The sequence below is a fragment of the Loxodonta africana genome, chromosome 4 (genome assembly GCF_030014295.1).
Source record: "Loxodonta africana isolate mLoxAfr1 chromosome 4, mLoxAfr1.hap2, whole genome shotgun sequence".
NCBI lineage: Eukaryota > Metazoa > Chordata > Mammalia > Proboscidea > Elephantidae > Loxodonta > Loxodonta africana.
Genome location: NC_087345.1, coordinates 141,522,207 through 141,545,132, shown reverse-complemented (window position 1 = coordinate 141,545,132; position 22,926 = coordinate 141,522,207). Strand labels below are relative to the sequence as shown.

Here is a 22,926-nt window from a genome sequence, read left to right as displayed (position 1 = left end):
CAACCTAGCTGCCATCTGCAACCTCACGAGACACCCCAGCTGATGCTATGTGGAGCAGAACAACTGGCCAGCTAGGCTCTGCCCAAACTTCTGACCCACAGAGTTATCAGAAATAACCAACCATTGCCATTTTAACCCACTAAAGCTTGGAATTTTTTGGTTCACAACAATAGATAACCAAAACCATGTCTTCTACTAAATTAAACACTGCAATGTGTATTTGTATTATAGAGAGGTTCTAGTACACGTTCCCTTCTGGTTTTTTATTTATTGTAATAATATTAGAAGAGCTAAAAAAGAAATCAATCCATCTGCAACTCCAGCATCCCAATGCTTTATTTATTTGCATTTTCCTGTATATTTCCCCAGTATTTATTTGATGGTAGGCATACATAGTTAAGCAGTGTTGTGTATATCGAGTATATAAAATTTTATAATTTCCCCCCTCTTAGCTTTATATTGGGGGCCCTGGTGGCACAGTGATTAAGAATTATTATTTCACACACTCAACAAATGTTTATTGAGATCTGCTTTTGTCAGGCATTGAGGATTTAGAGCTAAATGACTGCATAACATTTTTTCACATTGTTGACCATAATTTACATCATCATTGTTTTGAAATTGTTCTTTGAGTTAAACACAAGTTGAGCTTAGTGTTTCTCTTCCTGTCTATTTATTTATAAGTTTTACTTACAAAGAATTTATGGTAGTTTACAATATGATCTCTGGTATGTTGTTGCTATTAGTGGCCGTTGAGCCTTTTTCGACTCGTAGTGACCCCATGTGTGCAGAGCAGAACTGCTCCATAAGGTTTTCAAGGCTGTGACCTTTCAGAAGCAAATCATCACACTTGTCTTCCCAGGCGCCTCTGGGTGGATTCAAACTGTCAACCTTTTGGCTAGTAGTCCAGTGCTTCACCATTTGGACCACCCAGGGACTCCTTATCTATGGTATTTTGCTGTTGTAGTGTGCCATTGAGTCAATTTTGACTCATAGCTACCGCATGTGATAGAGTTGAACTGCCCCACAGGGATTTCTAGTCTGTAATCTTTGTGGGAGCAGATTGCCAGGTCTTTCTCCTGCAGAGCCGCTGGGTGGGTTTGAACCAACAACCCTTAAAAGAAGTAACCGAGTGCTTCACCACTGCACCACCAGAGCTACTTTATCTGTGGTATAAAACCATAAAAATAAAATTAAAATATCAGAAGGGGAAAATAAATGTACCATGAATCTAGTCCAGTAGAAGTACTGTAATTGAACATCAAGTTCTGAGATTTCAGGTAAGGTAAAAGTAAATGGTGAATTAATCATTCTCATTGCTTGGTTAAAGCAAGAACATCAGTCTAATGGAGACTGCGATTATGACCTTGCGAGGTGGAAGGGATTGACAGTGTAGAGAGGTGAGGCTGGAGGCAGTGTGGAAGATGTGTAGGCAGTCAACTCTTTCAAGGAGCTTGGCTGTGAAGAAGAACAGAGACAGCGTGTTGTACTTGGATGGGGTGACAGGGTGGGAGACACTGTTGGATGAGGATTTGGGATGGGGGTTGGTTAATGGAACAGGCATGTGGCCGAGAGGTCTGGGGTAGGATATGGAATGCACATTGAGAGACTGGTCTTTTAAAGAGAAGAGTTGCTTCATTTCCCAGACTTGTGGATCTGGTAGGAAAACAAATGAGCTTCCTGGCTGGTATTTTCTTAGTTTAAATTATGAGATGATAGGAAAAGAGAGGTTGGAGGTTTGAAAAGAATGGAAAAGATATGAAATACTCCTTGTTGAATCTGCTGATAGGCTATTCCACGGTTAAACCATTGGGACATCTGAATCCAGGAACAGACAGAGGGAAAAGCACAGATTCTGACAGGAATATTACCAAGTCCCTGGCCTGGTCTTCAGAGCAGGCTCCATAAAGACCCTCCTTTCTAAACCAGAAAAGACTTGATCTGAAGATTCTCCTACACATGCTCTTCAAAGAGTGATGATGCGTAGAGACAGGAAGACAGGCAGGTGTCATAGCCAATGAGGTAACTACCTGGTAGATGGTGGTGGGTGGGAGAAATGGGAAGATTCTAAGGAGTGAAGCAGTTGGTGAGGAGGGGAGAGTTCCCTGAGGCTTCAGAGCTGTGGCAACAGAGGGTGATCCAGACAGTATCCAGTGCTGGAGGAACTGGGTTTGAACTCTTCAATTCGAGCTAACTTGAATTTGGCCTAAAAGCTGTCCTCAAGGACGGAAAGCAAAGAGCTGAAAGCCTGGACACTGATGATTTTATTTTCCCCAAGAGTAGGCAGGTGAGGGTGGGAGGACCCACCATGACCTTTCTTTCCTGTTGTCTCCAAACCAGGGCAAAGGGGTGGGCCTGGGCAAGCTTGTGAAGCAGGAGAAGCTTCAAAGTTCAGGCTGTGGAGGTAAACAATTCTGGCTTCTAACCCTGGCACCTCCATTGACATGACTGTATAATCATGAATGAGTTACCTAACCATTCTGGACCTCAATTTTCCTGTCTGTAAAATGAGAATAATCATATCTATCTCATAGGTTGTTCTGAGGAATAAATGAGATCACAAATAAATATCAGTTTGTAGTAGAGTGGTTAATGCTCAGCTGCTAACTGAAAGGTCGGAGGTTTGAGTCCACCCACCGGTGCCTTGAAAGAAAGGCCTGGTGATCTACTTCCAAAAAAAAAATCAGCCATTGAAAACTCTATTAAGCAGTCCTACTCTGACACACCTGGGGTTGCCACGAGTCAGAGTCAACTTGACAGCAAATAAACGTATTGTTTCTTCCCCACCTGTCCCAATCCACCCCCTTGACTCTTCCCCTTGGTAACTGGCCTCTTCTTGGCAGGCTAACCAGGTAGTCCTGCCTCCATCCCGTGTCACTGAAGACTGCCTTTCAGGATTCTTATGTGTGGGCTGCCTTCCTCTTACTTGATCCTTGCGGGGTCATTTAGAAATATTGTGGGTTGTCAAGTACCTTTTAGAAAGACTCCTTGGCACTACCTGTGACAATTTTTCAATTAAAAAAACAAAAAGTGCTTACTATGTACTCTAAACCTCAAGCTGATCATTATCATATATAAGACCATAGGTAAGAGAGGGCAAACATTAACTATTATCCAAATCAAGCTAAGAAAAAGATTAAAAATGTATTGCTTATACGTAGAGATATTGTATCTAAACCACCAGCATAGGGCTTGATACATATAGGCAGTCAATGGATGGTCAATGTTATTATTATTATTATAAGTAAAATATGGTGATAGGTACCCTCTGAGGACTTGTGGATGGAAGAGCAGTCATGGGAACGGTATGCTTAAGCAGCAAAAGAAAAGGGAATAATCTACCTCTTTTCTCTCTAGTCTTTGGAAATTTCCTGGAGAAAGATGTAAGTAAAGACTAGAGGTTTCCATAGGAAGTTTAGAACAACCACACACAACCACAATTTTAAAATTCATTTATTTGTTCCTTCCTTCCTTCCTTTGTTTATTTATCAAGTATAATTAGGTCCTTCTTGTTGTTGCTGGAAACCCTGATGGTGTAGTGGGTAAGTGCAACAGCTGCTAACCAAGAGGTCAGCAGTTCAAATCCACCAGGCACTCCTTGGAAACTCTATGGGGCAGTTCTACTCTGTCCTATAGGGTCGCTATGAGTCGGAATCAACTCGACGGCAGTGGGTTTGGTTTTTTTTTTTTTTTTTTGTTGTTGTTAGCTGCCATTGAGTCACAGAGTAGAACTCCCCATAGGGTTTTCTTGGGTGTAATCTTAATGGAAGCAGATCACCAGGCTTTTCCTTCTGCGGTGCTGCTGGGTGGGCTCAAACCTCCAGCATCCATGAGGGTAATAGTTGAGCATAGATTGTTTGTGCCATTGAGGGCCTTAATTAGGACTTTATGTAATGCTCTTTGGTCACTGTAAATGTGAACAATGCTTAGTTTCTGACCTCCAGAATCTTACAGTCTAGTAGGAGACACGAGTTATACACATGTAATGTGTATGATACAGTTGGGCCGTGCAGTGTCCAGGGGTGGACAACCTTTATCGCGGGCTAAGAGAGGAATGACCACATCCTGGGAATGCAAATACTGTTGGTTTAGCTTAGGTGTAAAGATATGAAACTGACCATATCTTGAGCAGATGTCTGAGATGTGCTTAGGGTTCTTGCAACTTTTCTCACTTTCTGACCCCGAGTTCCTCCCTTTCCTCTCCTCCCCTCCCTGAGGTGCTGTCAGAGTTCTCCTGGCCTTAGTCTCCACTGGTCTCCTGAGAGCCTGAGAAGATGGCTGCAGCAGCGGTGGCTGGGCTGATCCCTGTCTTCCACTCTGTGGTTGGCGACAAATCTGGTTACTACATTGGGCGGCAGCTCTGGTTTGGCTTCATCGCTGTGTACGGAGTGGTGGTGTACGTGGTCCGCATGCCCTGGGCCCTGCTGCACGAAGATTTCTACTGCCACGGCAACATCACCAAGCCTTGCCTGATTGAGTGTTTTGAAAAACGTTTTAGCAAACCTGTCGTGGGAATTTGGTACTTCTTTTTCTTTATCTTCCTTGCTGCCTTCTTCCTCATGGAATTTTTCATGGCTCAGATTCGGCATAAGCAGATCAAGGTTAAGTCGGTGGAGTCAGGGGCAGAAGCAGAAGAGGGCTCGATGGTGGGAATCCAGGAGAAAATCTCCCGTCCGAAGAAATCCATCCTGAACTTCCACCGGGAGAAGATGCTTTTGCTTTTGTACCTCCTTTACTTCCTCCTGCAGGTTGGCTCCCAGTGCGTGTTTTTATTCATTCTCATATCTCAACACCTGCCCGTGGTGAGCCAAGCCACCATGCTCTGCACCAGCAATAGCTGCCCAGGATCCTATATCTGTTTGATCCGGGGAACCATGGAGAAGCAAATGTCCATCTACACCCTCATCACCATGTCCTTCATGATCATCCTGTTCTGCTCAGGCTTCTTCTTGTACAGTATTCATCATTACCTGCTAAAAGGCTTTGCAAGAGCTAAGTCCTGGCTTGACTGAGGTTGGAAGGGACGATACCCTTCATAATTAGAAGGGTGGTCCTCCCACACACTAGAAAGTTTATGTTCCTCTAAATACTGTTTCTGGGGCAGAGCCTCCTCCTGCTAATTTTCTTTGCTTTCTTCCTGTATGAAATAAATATTTGCTGTTCTTGTTTCTCTCTTGACAGCCAGGCTAAGGTTGTGTAACTGTATGGTGAGTGGTAGGCACTGGGTAACATTTCAGTGCTCTTTCAGATACACTAGTTAATTTGGTCCTCAACCAAAGCCTGTGAGCTTTTTACTCACTGCTTCCAAAATCTTCAAATCAGGAAGAGTTTTCAGTCTTAAAACTAAGAGTTTTAAAGATTCTAAAGAGATTAATTTACTTGTGCTCTGCCCCCTCCCGTTTAGCCCTTAAAACAGAGGAAAAGGTTATTTCTCTCCACAGGAAAATTCTCAGCTGGACTTGCAGGCTAGGTTCACTCTGGTTCTGCCCCTTGGAGATCCCCGAGTCCCTAGGTGTGGGCCCAGGCTTTGTTCTGGACTTGGTGTGCCACCTTATTTGGGTCACCAGTGAGGATGGAAAAAACCTGGATGGGTCCCGCTGGGGAGGGGATGGGTGCGACTAGGGGGACTGAGGTTCAATAGGAGATTTGAGGTTTCACTGTACCCAGAATTGCACCTCACTCTCAAGACTGACCCATATCTGGAGATATGTTGAAGCCTGGCTCAGGTTTACACTAAGTTATTAACCACTCTTTGGGGTTCTCAGAGCCCTGCCGAATCCTGTCGCCTGCAAGCCCAAGGGAGTTTGACTTTAGCAAGTGAGACTGTCAGCCAATGATGCCTCCAGACATGGCTAAAGCTCTTCACTTCTGGAGAGGGGCAAAGACGAAAATCAGAATGAGGACATTGCAGGGAAGGTATGGTCAGTCACATCATCCTGTGCCTCAGACTGGCTCCCTCCAAGGGCTCAGTGTCAGACGTGGAGCAGAGGACAGAGCCAGGAGCCCTGTCTTGCTGAGTTCACTATGTGCTGTCCAAGTGAGAGCATGATGTTCCCACATCACTTACCTGACTGTAGCTGAGATTTGCCTCTACCATAGCCTTAGACTGTGTCAGAAAGGCCCCAAGGTGACCTCTAATGATTTCTACCCTCTAGTGCCCACGTGGAAACCCTGGTGGCATAACAGTTAAGAGCTACTTCTGCAAACCAAGAGGTTGTCAGTTCGAATCCACCAGGTGCTCCTTGGAAACCATGGGGCAGTTCTACTCTGTCCTATAGGGTTGCTATGCGTTGGAATCGGCTCAACGGCAATGGGTTTGGTTTTTGTTTTTAGTGCCCACATCTTTGTGTAATTCCCTCATTTTGAGTGCAGGCAGGAACTTTGGTTTGCTTCTAACTGAATATGGAAAAGGTGATGGGATGTCACACCCTTGATTATGTTCCGTTCTATAAGACTGTTTCAGCAGACTAGAGAGAAAGCCTCTCTCTTGCTAGCTTTAGAGAAGGAAGTTGCTGTGTTGTGAGACGGCCAGGAAGGAAGCTACATGGCAAGGAATTGTAGATACCCTCTTAAAGCCGAGAAAAGCTGCCAGCTGACAGCCAGGAGGAAAATGAGAACCTTAGTCCTACAACCACAAAAGAATGGAATTATGCCAACACACAAATGAGCTTGGAAGCAGACTTTTTCCCCATTTGGATCTTCTGATGAGAACACAACCCAGGTGACTCCTTGCTTGCAGCTTTGTGAGACCTTGAGAGAGAACCCATGTTAATGGGTTCTGACTCATGGAAACTGTGCAATAGTAAATGTATGTTGCTTTAAACCTCTAAGTTTGTGGAGATTTGTTACACAGCAATAGATTACTAATACACTGACTCTGTGGTCCCCACAAAGGTACATGAGCTAATGGAAGCTGGGTAGTCTCTGCATTAAAACATTTGTGGGCACATGTTCTTCTTCCATCCCAGGAAAATGATTCTCCTTCACCCTCTCCGAGCAGCTGATCCAGATGCACCCTCAGGGCCTGTACAAGTGTTAGCAGTAGTGCCAGAGACCAAAGCCTCTGTGGCTCCCACCCTTCCTTCTAGGTAGGAAGGCTCCTACAAGATACTGTTCTGAAGAGATCCACCTTATTCTGCATGACCCGTCCTATTCTCTATCCTATTCTCCAGGAAACCCTGGTGGCACAGTAATAAAGAGCTATAGCTTAAGAGCTATGGCTACTAACCAAAAGGTCAGCAGTTTGAATCCACTAGGTGCTTCTTGGAAATTCTATGGGACAATTTTACTCTGTCCTGTATGGTCTCTATGAGTCAGAATCACCTTGATGGCAATGGGTTTGGTTTATTCTGCATGTGGGCTCAGCTAGCACCATGTGTTGCACATACAATTATAAATAAGTGGGCTTGCTGGGCTCACACAACCCTCACCAAGCAAACAGTTGGCAGCTGGAGTTGCTAGATTCCACTTTCTACGCTCATCCTTGCCTAGGCATCTTTGTGCACCGAGTAACCTGCACAATTGTGTGCAGGGCCCTGTGAGGCCCCCTTTTGTGCCTCAGTTGGGCTTGTGAGGAGGCTGGTACCCTGTGTGAGGATTCACCCAGCACCTGTCTGGAGTTGGGTAGGAAAAGGTTACCTCTGAGATCTGTGGAACATTTTAGGAGTGATTCAGAGCCAAGTGTTGCTGTTTACCCAGCGCCTAGAACAGTGCTTGGTACATGTTGTTGTTGGGGGCCATCAAGTTGATTCCAACTCATAGAGATCCTACTGGACAGGGTAGAACACCCCATAGGCTGTAATCCTTACGGCAACAAATCTTCAGGTCTTTCTCCCACAGAGTCATTGGGTGGGTTAAGACCACCAACCTTTCAATTAATAGCTGAGTGCTAAACTGTTGCACCACCAGGGCTCCTGGCTTGGTACATAGTAGGGGCTCAATAAATGCTTTTTGGACAAAGGAGTATAACCATGTACCCTCAGAGAATTTTTTTTTGAGGTAGAATTCACATAACATCCAATTAACCATTTGAATGTGTACAATTCAGTGACATTTAGTACACTCTCAATGTTGTACAACCACTGCCTCTCTCTAGGTATACCTGTATCTGTTAAGTAGTTACTTTTTCTCTCCCCCCACCCCGCCATTCTCTGGCAACCACAAATCTTTCTGTCTCTATGGATTTGCCTATTCTGGATACTCCATATAAAAGGAGTTATACAATATGTAACATTTAGTGTCTGGCTTGATTCATTTAGCATAATGTCTTCAAGCTTCATTCATGTCATAGCATGTATCTGTACTTCATTCTTTCATTGCAAAATAATATTCCATTGTATGTCTATATGGCAATATGTTTATCCATTGATCCATTGATTGACTTTTGGGTTGTTTTCACCTTTTGGCTATTATGAGTAATGCTGCTATAAACATTCGTGTACAAGTTTCTGTGTAGACATATGTCTTCATTTCTCTTGGATATATACCTAGAAGTAGAATTTTTGGGTTATATGGTAATTCTATTTAACTGTTTGAGGAACCTCCAAAGTGTTTTCCGCAGTAGTTACACCATTTTATACTCCCAGAAGCAATGCATGGTGGGGGGGTCCCTATTTCTCCACATCCTTGCCAACACTTGTTTTTTTTAAAAAATTATAGCCATCTTATAGGTGTGACCCCTACACATCTGTCAGTTTGTCATATTGTGGGGGCTTGTGTGTTGCAGTGATGCTGGAAGCTAGGCCACCGGTATTCAAATACTAGCAGGGTCACCCATGGTGGACAGGTTTCAGCTGAGATTCCAGGCTACGACAGACTAGGAAGAATGACCTGGCTGCCTACTTCTGAAAAGAATTAACCAGTGAAACCCTTATGAACAGCAGTGGAACATTGTCTGATATAGTGCCGGAAGATAAGTCCTTCAGGTTGGAAGGCACTCAAAATATGACTGGGGAAGAGCTGCCTCTTCAAAGTAGAGTTGGCTTTAATGATGTAGAAGGAATCATGCTTTCGGGACCTTCTTTGCTAATGTGGCATGACTCAACATGAGAAGAAAGAGCTATAAACATCCATTAATAATCAGAACATGGAGTGTATGAAGTATGAATCTAGGAAAATTGGAAATTGTCAAAAATGAAATGGAATGCATAAACATTGCTATCCTAGGCATTAGTGAGCTGAAATGGACTGGTATTGGTCATTTTGAATCAGGCAATCACATGGTCTACTATGCTAGAAACGACAACTTGAAGAGGAATGGTGTCACATTCATCGCGAAAAAGAATATTTCAAGATTGAATTGACTCGACGGCACTGGGTATCCTGAAGTACAACGCCGTCAGTGATAGGATAATACCCATATGCCCACAAGGAAGACCAGTTAATACGACTATTATTCAAATTTACACGCCAACCACTAAGGCCAAAGATGAATAAATTGAAGATTTTTCCAACTTCTGCAGTCTGAAATTGATTGAACATGCAATCAGGATGCACTGATAATTACTAGAGATTGGAATGCGAAAGTTGGAAAAGAAGAAGGATCGGTAGTTGGAAAATATGGCCTTGGTGATTGAAATAATGCTGGAGATCACATGATTGAATTTTCCAAGACCAACGATTTCTTCATTGCAAATACCTTTTTTCACCAACATAAACAGCGATTGTACACATGGACCTTGCCAGATGAACACACAGGAATCAAATCGACTACATTTGTGGAAAGAGACGATGGAAAAGCTCAATATCATCAGGCAGAACAAGGCCAGGGGTCGACTGCAGATCAGATCATCAATTATTCATATGCAAGTTCAAGTTAAAACTGAAGAAAATCAGAATAAGTCCACAAGAACCAAAGTACGACCTGAGTATATCCCACCTGAATTTTGAGACCTTCTAAAGAATAGACTTGATGCACTGAACACTAACGACAGAAGACCAGACGGATTGTGGAATGAAATCAAGGACATCATACCTGAAGAAAGCAAGAGGTCATGAAAAAGACAGGAGAAAAAGAAAAGACCTAAATGGATGTCAGAAGAGACTCTGAAACTTGCTCTTGAAGGTTGAGTAGCTAAAGCAAAAGGAAGAAATGATGAAGTAAAAGAACTGAACAGAAAATTTCAAAGGTTGGTTAGAGAAGACAAAGTAAAGTGTTATGATAAAATGTGCAAAGGCCTGGAGATAGAAAACCAAAAGGGAAGAACTCACTTGGCATTTCTCAAGCTGAAAGAACTGAAGAAAAAATTCAAGCCTCGAGTTGTAATATTGAAGGATTCTATGGGGAAAATATCAAACAACTCAGGAAGCATCAAAAGAAGATGGCAGTAATACACAGAATCACTATGCCAAAAGGAATTGGTCAACATTCAGCCATTTCAAGAGGTAACATAAGATCAGGAACCTATAGTACTGAAGGAAGAAGTCCAAGCAGCACTGAAGGCATTGGTGAAAAACAAGGCTCTGGAAATTGACAGAATACCAATTGAGATGTTTCAACTAACGGATGCAGCGATGGAAGTGCTTACTTGCCTATGCCAAGAAATTTGAAAGACAGCTTCCTGGCCAATCTACTAGAAGAGATCCATATTTATGCCTGTTCCCAAGAAAGGTGATCCAATCAAATGCAGAAATTACTGAACAATATCATCAATATCACATGTAAGTAATTTTGCTGAAGATCATTCAAAAGCGGCTACAGCAGTACATCAACAGGGAACTGCCAGAAATTCAAGCTGGATTTACAAGAGGACATGGAACCAGGGATATCATCGCTGATGTCAGATGGATCTTGGCTGAAAGCAGAGAATACCAGAAAGATATTTACCTGTGTTTTATTGACTATGTTAAGGCATTCAACTGTATGGATCGTAAAAAATTATGGATAACATTTCAGAGAATGGGAGTTCCGGAACCTTAATTGTGCTCATAAGGAATCTGTGCGTGGTTCAAGAGGCGGTCATTGGAAGAGAACAAGGGTATACTGCATGGTTTAAAGCCAGGAAAAGTGTGCGTCAGGATTGTAACCTTTCGCCATACCTATTCAACCTGTATGCTGAGCAAATAGTCTGAGAAACCAGACTATATGAAGAAGAATGGGGCATCAGGATTGGAGGAAGAATCATTAACAACCTGTGTTATACAGACGACACAACCTTGCTTGCTGAAAGTGACGAGGACATGAAGCTCTTACTGGTGAAGATCAAAGACCACAGCCTTCAGTATGGATTACATCTCAACATAAAGAAAACAAAAATCCTAACAACTGGACCAATGAGCAATATCATGATAAACCAAGAAAAGATTGAGGTTGTCAAGGATTTCATTTTACTTGGGTCCACAATCAACACCCATGGAAGCAGCAGTCAAGAAATAAAAAGACGCATTGCACTGGGCAAATCTGCACTGGGCAAAACCTCTTCAGAGTGTTGAAAAGCAAAGATGTCACCTTGAGGACTAAGGTGCGCCTGACCCAAGCCGTGGTGTTTTCAATCACCTCATATGCATGGGGAAGCTGGATGCTGACTAAGGAAGACTGAAGAAGAATTAACGCCTTTGAATGGTAGTGTTGGCGAAGAATATTGAATGTATCATGGAACAAGTCTGTCTTGGAAGAAGTGTAGCCAGAATGGTCCTTAGAAGCTAGGATGGTGAGACTACATATCCCATACTTTGGATATATTATCAGGAGGATCGGTCCCCAGAGAAGGACATCATGCTCGGTAAAGTAAAGGGTCATCGAAAGAGAGGAAGACCCTCAATGAGATGGATTGACACAGTGGCTGCAACAAATGGCTCAAGCATAGCAACAATTGTGAGGATGGCACAGTATTGGGCAGTGTTTCATTCTGTTAGTGCATATGGTTACTACGAGTTGGAATTGGCTTAACAGCACCTAACAACAACAGCAGTAGCAGTTGTGAGGAAACCCTGGTGGAGCAATGGTTAAGTGCTACAGCTGCTAACCAAAATGTCAGCAGTTCAAATCCACCAGGTCCTCTTTGGAAACTTTATGGGGCAGTTCTACTCTGTCCCTATAGGTTGCTATACTGGAATTGACTCGGGTTTTGATTTTTGGTAGTAGGTGTGAATGGGAGTAGTGGTGGTTCAGTGGTAAAATTCTTGCTTTTGATTCCCAGCCAATGCACTTCATGTGTAGCCACCACTCATCTATCAGTGGAAGCTTCTGTGTTGCTATGATGCTGAACAGGTTTCAGTGGAGCTTCCAGGCTAAGATAGACTAGGAGGAAAGGCCTGGTGATCTGCTTCTGAAAATCAGCCAATGAAAATTCTATGGATCACATGGTCAAATCCGGAACTGATCATGGGAATGGCACAGGACTGGACAGCTTTTTGTTCTGTTGTGCATGGGGTCACCATGAGTCAGGGCTGACTCCACCGCAGCTAATAATAACAAGTGGGTGTGAAGTGGTATCACATTGTGGGTTTGATTTGCATTTCCTTAATTGCTAGTGATGCTGAACATCTTTCCATGTGCTTATTGGCCATTTGTATACCTTCTTTAGAAAACTATCTGTTCAAGTCTTTTGCCTATTTTTTAATTGGGTTGTTTGTCTGTTATCGAGTTGTAAGGGCTCTTTATAAATTCTGGGTACTAAACCCTAGTCAGATACATGATTTTCAAGTATTTTCTCCCTTTCTATAGGTTGTCTTTTCATATCTTTTATGGTGTCATTTGAAGCACAAAAGTTTTTAATTTTGATGAAATCCAAATTATCTATTTTTTCTTTCGTTGCTTGTGGTTTTGGTGTCAAATCTATTGCTAAACCCAAGGTCATGAATATTTACCCCTATGTTTTCTTCTAATAGTCTTATATTTTTCAGCTCTTAGGTCATTGGCCCATTTTGAGTTAATTTCTGTATACGGAGTAGGTACGGGTCCAACTTCGTTCTTTTGCATGCGGTTATCCAGTTGTCCCAGTACCATTTTTGAAGAGAGTATTCTTTTTCCACTAAATGGTCTTGGCACCTGTTATGGATTGAATTGTGTCCCCCCCCAAATGCATGTAAGCTTGGCTAGGCCATGATTCCCAGTACTGTGTGATTGTCCACCGTTTTGCCATCTTATAGATTTTCCTATGTATTGTAAATCCTAACTCTGTGATGTTAATGAGATGGATTAGCAGCAGTTATGTTAGTGAGGCAGGACTCAATCTACAAGATTAGTTTTTTTTTTTTTTAATTAACTTTTATTGAGCTTCAAGTGAACGTTTACAAATCAAGTCAGACTGTCACATATAAGTTTATATACACCTTACTCCGTTCTCCCACTTGCTCTCCCCCTAATGAGTCAGCCCTTCCAGTTTCTCCTTTCATGACAATTTTGCCAGCTTCCAACTCTCTCTATCCTCTCATCCCCCCTCCAGACAGGAGATGCCAACACAGTCTCAAGTGTCCACCTGATATCATTAGCTCACTCTTCATCAGCATCTCTCTCCTACCCACTGTCCAGTTCCTTTCACGTCTGCTGAGTTGTCTTCGGGAATGGTTCCTGTCCTGGGCCAACAGAAGGTTTGGGGACCATGACTGCCGGGATTCCTCTAGTCTCAGTCAGACCATTAAGTCTGGTCTTTTTGTGAGAATGTGGGGTCTGCATCCCACTGATCTCCTGCTCCCTCAGGGGTTCTCTGTTGTGCTCCCTGCCAGGGCAGTCATCGGTTGTAGCTGGGCACCATCTAGTTCTTCTGGTCTCAGGATGATGTAAGTCTCTAGTTCATGTGGCCCTTTCTAGTTTTTTTTTTTTTTTGGTTTGCTTTTTCAAAAAAAATTAACTGTGCTTTAAGTGAAAGTTTGTAAACCAAGTCAATCTCTCATACAAAAACTTATAATCACCTTGCTATGTACTCCTAGCTGCTCTCCCCCTAATGAGACAGCACACTCTTGCTCTCCACCCTGTATTCCCTGTGTCTATTCAACCAGCTTCTGTCTCCCTGTACCTACTCATCTTGCCTCCAGACAGGAGCTGCCCACATAGTCTTATGTGTTTACTTGAGCCAAGAAGCTCACTCCTCACCAGTATCATTTTCTGCTTTACAGTCCAGTCCAACCCCTGCCTGAAGAGTTGGCTTCAGGAATGGTTCCAGTTTTGACCTCCAGGGTCCCTCTAGTCTCAGTCAGATTAGGTTGTTTTTCTTAAGCCAATCTCTTTTGAGATATAAAAGAGAGAAGCGAGCCGAGAGAAATGGGAACCTCATACCACCAAGAAACAAGAGCGGGGAGAATAGGGTGTCTTTTGGACCCAGGTGCCTGTGCTGAGAAGGTTTTTGACTGGGGAAGATTGATTACAAAGACCTGCCCCAGGGCCAACACAGAGGGAAAGCCTTCCCCTGGAGCTGGCACTTGGAATTCAGACTTCCAGCCTCTTAAACTGAGAGAGAATGAATTTCTGTTTGTTAAAGTCATCCACTTGTGGTATTTCTGTTACAGCAGCACTAGATGGCTAAGATAGCACCCTTGTTAAAAATCTCAGAGAATCTTGATGCTCTTTCTAGGGGTTGTGGGTAGTGGTAATACTGTTCTCAGGTAGGTTCATTGAGAGTCAAAATTCAATGTCTTGTTTATATCACACATAAATCTTTTATATCCACTTTTCCTGAGCTTCTCCTGGTTGCAAGCAATTGTGCCCAATGGTTGGCCATCTTTATTTAAAGACTAGATGGAAGCTGCATCAGAGGCTTCACTTTAAACACTAGGACAATAATAAAAAAAAAACACTTCAACCCCTAGGACAATAATAGCAGTCCATTAACAACTATGTTTAAGCCATTTGCTTATCTTGAAGAAGATTGTTCCAGCAGGGGGACAGCAAAGGCAAAGGCCTGGAGGTGGTGTATGGATCAGGGCTCAGTCGGGACAGAAACCACACCAGTAATTTGAACAGGGAAAATTTAATGTAATCGTTAGCTAGTAAAAGATGGTTATCTACTAAGAGAACTCTAAAAAGAGGACTCTAAGGGATTCAGAAGTAGCAATTCCAGAAAGCAGCTTCTACTTCTAGGGCTGAGGGAGAGTGAACAAGGAAAGAACTAAGAATGGTGTAGCTCCACAGGAATATGCAGAGGGTGCAGGCTGGGGTTGATCCTGAAAGAATTACTGAGGTGAGTGCCATCAAGTCTCCCACACTCCAAACCACTGGCTGCTGTACCCAAAAATAGCACACTGGAAGGAATTCTTTATTTCCGCTATTGCTTTGCGGTGTCCTTCCAGCATTATCTGCTGACAAATTCTAACATCAAGCCAGCTGGCGAAGGAGAAATGTTTTCAGGGTCCGGCCGAAGTATCAAAAAACAGGGCAATAAAGGGTGAATTTGAAGCTGAGAGGCAATAAATTGATAACTGGCACAGTCTACCTTTTTGGCTACTCAGCTTCCATATACACCCTTCTACACACAGTTGAGCTTCCAAATAACAACGAGCTGTAGCTATTCTTTGAACACATCTCCAGCTAACAAGCTACAGCATGATGTTCTTACACTGTCCTCAAAATGGAAACAAACAGTCCCAAAAGTTATGGTATCCATTTCTAGCCATGTTAAGTACCTCCAAATTCAGTCACAGTACCACTCAATATTTTGTTACCTAACGATTGAATTGTAAAGTTAATTTTCAACAACTTGCATGTAAAATAATAAGGGAAAGAAAAATAGAGAAGAAAATAATTTATATATACAAATAAATATATACACAAAAAGAAAATGTGCAAAGGTACTACAATCATTGTAAATGACCACAAAGTATAATTTATACCTGTGTCTTCTGTCTCCACTCCACATTCCATTTTTCCTTTCCCATCAGCCAGAAACTTCACCGGTTGGGATTCTTATGCTGGTGGGGTTACTCTAACCATCATTCCTGAAGGATCTGAATCTTGGAGTCTTGACTTCCAGTTGCTTCTGTAGTTTTTAATTAAACTTTTCAACAATAACGGACAATTATCGGTAACTTGATCCTGGAGCCCAGATTGGTGGTGCAATGATTAAGCCCTTAGCTACTAATCAAAATGTCAGTGGTTCGAACTCACGGGAGAAAAGACTTGGCAATTTGCTCTCATAAAGATTTCAGCCTAGGAGACCCTGTGGGGCAGTTCTGTTCTGTTCTATAGGGTCACTATGAGTTGGCATCAACTCAAGGGCACACAACAACATTGGAAGTGGAGTACCAAGTTTCAGATATAGCCCTCCTTGGCTCTTATTGTATAGCAGAAACCCAATTTCCCATTGGCAATTGTGATCAATCACTCCAACCAATAGAATAACTTGTCTTTCTATCTGTTGTTTCAGTGGCATAAGGAACCCAAAATGGCCAAGTGGCAGTCTCATCTTCCAAATTAACGGAACAATTGTGTGTCCCCTGATGGAAGCATTCCCTCCTTGGGAACTAAGACCTCCAAACCAAAACAGTTCAAGGATGTTGGATGGGAAGCAAAAAATTCTGCAAATGTTTTATTAGGTATAATAGTGAAAGGATCTTTTCCCGCTTTCACCCTTTGCTTTCTAGATACCTGTATTTTGGTATAGCCAAAAACCAAAGGGTACCCTACTGGACAGGTAGAACTGCCCCATAGAGTTTCCAAGGAATGCCTGGTGGATCTGAACTGCCGACCTCTTGGTTGGCAGTTGTAGCACTTAACCACTACGCCACCAGGGTTTCCATATGGGAGATAGCACTATAAAACTGTCTCTGATTCAAAGTATATACTACAGCCTAAAAGACAGGCCTCATCCTTTCAGGGTGTTGTTTTTCAATTGACACTTCAATTGCGTTTTCAGTAAGCCATTCTGCCTTTCAGTTAGGTCAACAGCTTCTGGGTGTTGGAGTATGTGGTAAGATTTCATGGGTGTGAACCTATTGCTGCACTTCCTTTTCTATAAAATTAGTTACTTAATCAGATGCTGTTCTGTGATGAGTACCATAGCAATGAATGAGACATTCTGCGAGTCTACAGACGGTGGTGTGGGCAGAAGCATTATGGGTAAGAAACACAAATCCATGTCCAGAATATATGTCCAATGAGGACAAAACTCTGCTCTCTCCATGATGGAAAAGGTCTGATGTAATCAACCTGCTGGCACTCCTGGTGAATGTTTCCATATGGGACTCAGTGTTGGTATCTTCTATTGGCAGACCAGGCACCTAGCAATAGCAATAGCTCAGTCAACATTGGTACAGAAAAGTCCATATGGTTGAACCCATGCTAACATGGCCATTTTGTTCAGGGGCCCATTGAGTAAGCAATAGGGTGGCTGGAGAAAGAAGTGACTGACATCCACAATGTCATTTTGTCCACCTGATTATTCTGAGCTCCTTTGCAATGGGTAATCTTTGGTAAGCATTCACATGAGACAAAAATATCTTCACAGTCTGTGCCAATTCTGAAAGGTCCTTCCACGTATTTTTTCCTCAGAGTTCCTTGTCACCAATCTTCCAATCCTGTTCCCTCCAAGCCCCTGTTAGCAACTGTCCATGAATCATGTAGATCTGTACTTCTGACCATATTTCAGTCCAGACAAAGCAGACAGCGGATACTGCTCAAAGTCTTCCTTACTTAAGGGAATTTCCTTCATTAAGTGGGGCTGTTATGCTTCAGTCATTCACTTTTGGATGATATTAGTATATCATGCAGACCCATCTGCAAACTGGTCTCTAGTTTTTTTCTTACTTAGGCAACTGGTCATATGGAACTCACCATGGGGCCATAGGCCTGCTTTGAGGGAGAGAATTTAATGAGGAGGTATTAGTGTCAAAGGAGTCTGAGTCACCTGTTCATGTAACTTACTTGTATCTTGTATCTCCCTGAGCTCAGATTCTTATATACTATTCCCACTTGATAGATTGCTATAGTGCACACCCAACATTACGGCTTGGTGGGTCAGATAGCACAAAGGTCATGACAGGATGTTCAGGCTTCATGGTTACCTGACATCTTATGATTAAACGTTTAGTCTTTGCCAAGAGCTACTAGTAAGCAAGAAGCTGCTTCTGAAAAGGAGAATAGTTATCTGCAGAAGGGGGCATAGATGTGTTAAAAAAAAAAAAAAACCTGGGAGGCCTGCACTGTGATTCTCCTATTGGTGCTCATGAGAGGCTCCAAACACATTATTATTTCCCACAGACACTTAGAAAATCATTGGGCTAGCTGGATCATAGCTCTTACTGCAGCCTAGATTTGCTACAGCGTTCCCTTGTTCAAATTTTTACTCAAGCCTGGAAGCCTTATGGGTGGCTTGATAGATGGACTGAAGAAGGACACTTGTCGCCTCCAAAATAAAAAAAATGATGACTCTCTTAGGCTGAGTTCTCTAGAGAAGCGAAACCAGCGAATATAATATATAATCTTGGTGGCGTAGTGGTTAAGTGTTACAGCTGCTAACCTAAAGGTCGGCAGTTCAAATCTGCCAGGTGCTCCTTGGAAACTCTATGGGGCAGTTCTACTCTGTCCTATAGGGTCTCTTTGAGTTGGAATCTACTCAACAGCAATGGGTTTGGTTTTTTTTTTTTTTGGTTTTATATATATATATATAGAGAGAGAGAGATATTTATATTAAGGAAATGGCTCACACGGTTGTAGTGGGTGTAAAGTCCCAAGTCCATGGGTTAGGTTGGATGCTTCTCCTGACTACATAGCTGCAGGGGCTGGTGAACCAAAGTCAGAAACCAGGCTTCCGGCTCACAGGCTGCGGAAGCTGACAAATCTCAAGATTTGCACAGCAAGTAAGACAGCAGGCCTCATTACATCAGATCTCATTATGAACGTAATTACATCATTGCATAGCTGCCAAAATACATAATAACTGCCAAACCACTGAGAATCATGGCCCAGCCAAGTTGGTTACCAGAAACTTCACTGAGCTGGTTAGCTCCTGATTTTTGTGGTGTTTATCTCCCATTCTCTGGTTCTCCTATGTCTTATTGAGGCATCTAAATTACTTGCTACTTTCTGCATATCAGATCCAATCAGTATAATGTTATAGTAGGCTGATGTGACATTTGTGAATTGTCAGCATTATCAGAGCTCTGTGGCTTGTTTCATGGTACAGAGCAGAAAATAAAGGTATACTGTTGGCTCTTCCAGGTAAAAACTACCTACTTCTAGTTGATACTAGTAAATTTGTGTGGTGAGAAAAATCATTAACTAGGTCCATAGCTGCATACCAAGTGTCAAGGATTGTGTTGATTTGCTCCAGTAAAGATCCCACATCTGGGTAAGCAGCTCCATTCACAGTCACTACCTAATTAAGTTTGCAATAATCCATACTCATTCTCCAAGTTCCATCCAACTTCTGCACCTCTCAAACAGGCATGTTAAGTGGAGATATAATAGATATCATCACTCATATCATTCAAGCTTTTTATGATGACGCTGGCCTTTGCATTTCCTCCAGATATGTGATATTCCTTTTGTTTTATTATCTTGGCAGGGACGGGAAAGTTTTAAGAGCTCCTGCTTAGCCCTTCCTATCATAATTACTCTTAACCTATCAGTCAGAGAGTTAATGGGAGAATTCTGTAAGTTTCCAAGTATGTTTATTCCAATTATACATTCGGGAACTGAAATAACCACAGGATGGGTCTTTGGACCAACTGGGACCACTGTGAATTTGGGATAAGACTCCATCACCTGAGCCCCAAAAGCCCACACCTTGACTGGTGGGACACAGTGGTATTTTGGGTCCATAGGAATTAACATCAATTCAGAGTCATTGTCTAGTAATTGCTTAGTATTCTGGGTATTTCCTTTCCAGACCCCAGTCGCTGTAGCAAGTGGCCACAGGATCCTTCGGGGAAGGCTTGGAGGAAGATTCACTGGCTATACTTGAGGCAATGCCATAGAGTCCCTCCTTTAGGTCTGTAAATTGGCTTAGCTTTGTAAACAGATCCAAGGGCCATGACTCTACATTGTGGTGACTCAAATCAGATCTCTGACAATCATAGAAGTTTTTTCAATTATGTGGATCAGGGATCAGTTAACTTTTTCTGTAAAGATCCAGATAGTAAATATTTTAGACTTTGCAGGCCAAATGGCCTCTGCCACAATTACTCAACCTTTTTGTTGTAGCAGGAAAGTAGTCATAGACAATATGCAAATGAATGGATTTTTCTGTGTTCCAATAAAGTTTTACTTACAAAAATAGGCTGAGGGTTGGATTTGGGTTATGGGTCAGAGTTTGTTTTCCTCTGATATAGATCAAGTAATATTTTATAGGCTGCCAATTTATTTCATAACTGGGGACAATGTGATCAATTAGCTATCACTTGAGATTTCTATGGGCCAAAACATTCTGATTACCAGTATGTTCCTATTGCCCTTTATGGTAAATTGCCCACCTTATCTTTAGCAGTTATGTGCTACCTCTGTTACTTTCCCCACTACCACTGCTGTCGAGGCGGTTACTTTAGGACACTACTATTCCCATTTAAATCAGGGAGGCATCCCCCACAATCGCCCCTAGCCTATAAGTGAGAGCAACCACAGAGTTTTTCAAGGTTGCAGATGCCCCCTTCACTAATTTATTTCTCAATGCCTTAGTGAAGAGGAGATCTTCTGGGAATTCTCAGAAGATGTAGTTGGAGGATGAATGTGCATGTTACACATGATAAATCCACACTAACATTCTTATTTTCTGTACCTCTGGATTCCTTCCTTCTCATCATGCCAGGGAAGCTCTGGCATTTTAAACTTATGAAGTGGAGGGGCTGTTAAATGGAGTACAAGTTTCAGTCAAACAACCAAGTAAGATGTGAGAGCCACTTCGGCCACATGATTTAAAGTATAAAATCTGAAATCTCTAGTAAGGGCACCCATGAAAATGAATTTGGTCTGATCTAATGTTGTATTCTACCCTCCTTGGCCTAACATCCTTAGGATCTACTTCCACACACAATCCATACACTCACACAAAGTCTTGCAATTCTTTTGGTGTATAAGCTATGTGCTATTTCCTCCTGGATCATACTGTGTATCTGCGTTCCTGAAACATGCTAAGATCTGGTCCATATTGCGGCTCCAGTGGCAACAGGGTTAATTGTGGTGAGTCTTCAGTAAAATGAGCATCCCTTTCAAGACATTTGCCCCAGATGAAGTTATCATACAATTTTCTAGTAAAGGAAGGCTAAGTCTTCTTAGACACAGGAAGTGACATACTTCCACTGTCAAGGGATGCTCAGAGTGACTTGGAAATTTGAGCTTCTCAATTTCATTTGAATTCTACCAGATTTCCCCATTTATATGCTTTCCCAATCAATACTGTTTCACATGAGAAACTTGTCAGGAGATTGAAAGACTGCTGAGCCCACTTACCTGGTAAGCCACATGGAAACAGGGGAAAAGAGGGAAAAGAAAAGATAGAGTTACAGAAAGAATGCTCAGTTCTGCTTACTATATGGAGGAAAGAAAACTCAAGTACAAGACAGAGTGTCATGAATGAGTTCCGACTGTTAACATGCTGTAATCTGGCCCACTAGTAACTGTGGCCCAATTAGTATCCAGTACTCTGACCAAGCGGATCAACATCCACATCACTTTTGCGGGAGGTAGGAAGAGATGAACGGAAGTAGACCTGATGCAAGAAAAAAAAAAAATTTTTTTTTTTTTTTTAGAGGGGACTAAAGACTAGGCCAGGCCTAAACTCCTGACACCAAATTATAAAGCAGCCATGTGGCCCTGCACACATAACGGACGACTTTCACTTTGTTGATATGCTCCCATGGTTATGTGTAATTGCTGGCATTGGCTATAACTCCACTCCTTTTCTCCCATTCAAGGAAGCATATTAAAATGCAAGAGAGAGTAATTTCCTTTTAGGGAAAACCTTAAACCTGTTCTAGTTGATTAAAAATATCATTTGCAAACTTTGACACTTTAATAATTACTGGTAACAACTGACCAGTAACAAATGACATCTCACACCTGATTGTGTTACACTGATGTGTTATAACCTTGTGATACAGGTCCTGGTGGAGTACACCTCCAGCTTGCTCCTGGAGCTGGGACAAGCAGCAATTTCAGATGAGGTCAATCCTGAGCTAATCTCTTCAGCCTGTCAACTCTTCTTTTCTTCTCAGTCAACCCTAGACTCCTGATTCAGGTTCTGGGCAGAGCGGCAGGGGGGAGGGAAGCTCCAGTGGAGAAGTAGGGAGGTTGGTTGTTGTTCTGTGATTCCTGGAATGGATTTGACCATTAATGGAGGAAGAATCTGAGGGTTTCTGTTCTTAAAACCATATTCCACTAAGACACATATTTCTGGGATAAATTCTTTTTACACAGGGAATTATTCTGAAAGATTTTCTGAATCTGTTTAAGCTATAACCAAAAATTAAAAAAAAAAAAAACCCACCTTATTTTTAGAGTCTTCAAAGCACTTTCATACACATTATTTTATCTTCCCCCACCTTCCCTTTTTTCCTTCCCTTCCTTCCTCCCTTCTTTCCTTCATTTGTTCAACACCAATTTTGTACTTTTCCAATTATTTGGGGGACACCCCTTCTATTTCATGGGTTATCCATTTAATTCCTCCTATTTTGTTTTGCTGTCAACCTTTGACCATTTTTCTGTTAACCTTTTCATTGGAAAGAAGGGGAGGATAGAGAGATTAATTGCTGGAATGAAAGTTAGGGATTATCATTGGGTTCAGATTTTCCATGTGTTCCGCAGCCTTCCTCCCCTTTGGAGGATCTGAGACCATTGAGATAATCGACAGTTAACTATATTTTTTGTGACTTCTATGAAACAGAAGAGAAAGGATATGGAAGAGGGACGATACCATTAAACCAATGTAGACATTGTTAAGAAATTTATTTGCAATTCTTGTTTTTGGTTTTTTTTTTTGTTTTTTAAATAACATCATTCCTTAGATAAAAATGCAATCTTACAGGAATATACATAGCGTCTCACACAGAGATGACCCTGAA

At 42.2% G+C, this 22,926-nt stretch overlaps 1 protein-coding gene across 5 annotated transcripts in view; it reads left to right on the top strand.

Moving 5' to 3' along the window:
• Positions 1-13,682, top strand: part of LOC111750858 (uncharacterized) — a 43,462-nt gene extending 29,780 nt beyond the window's left edge. For 4 of the 5 annotated variants that reach the window (XM_064284788.1, XM_064284787.1, XM_064284786.1 and 1 more), the window contains one exon: positions 4,218-13,682. In XM_064284788.1, the coding sequence (XP_064140858.1) occupies positions 4,275-5,012 (738 nt within the window). In that variant the 5' untranslated portion in view covers positions 4,218-4,274 and the 3' untranslated portion in view covers positions 5,013-13,682. The remainder of the gene's footprint in view (positions 1-4,217) is intronic. The other variant, XM_064284789.1, reaches the window with a different exon arrangement.
• The last annotated feature ends 9,244 nt before the right edge of the window (positions 13,683-22,926 follow it).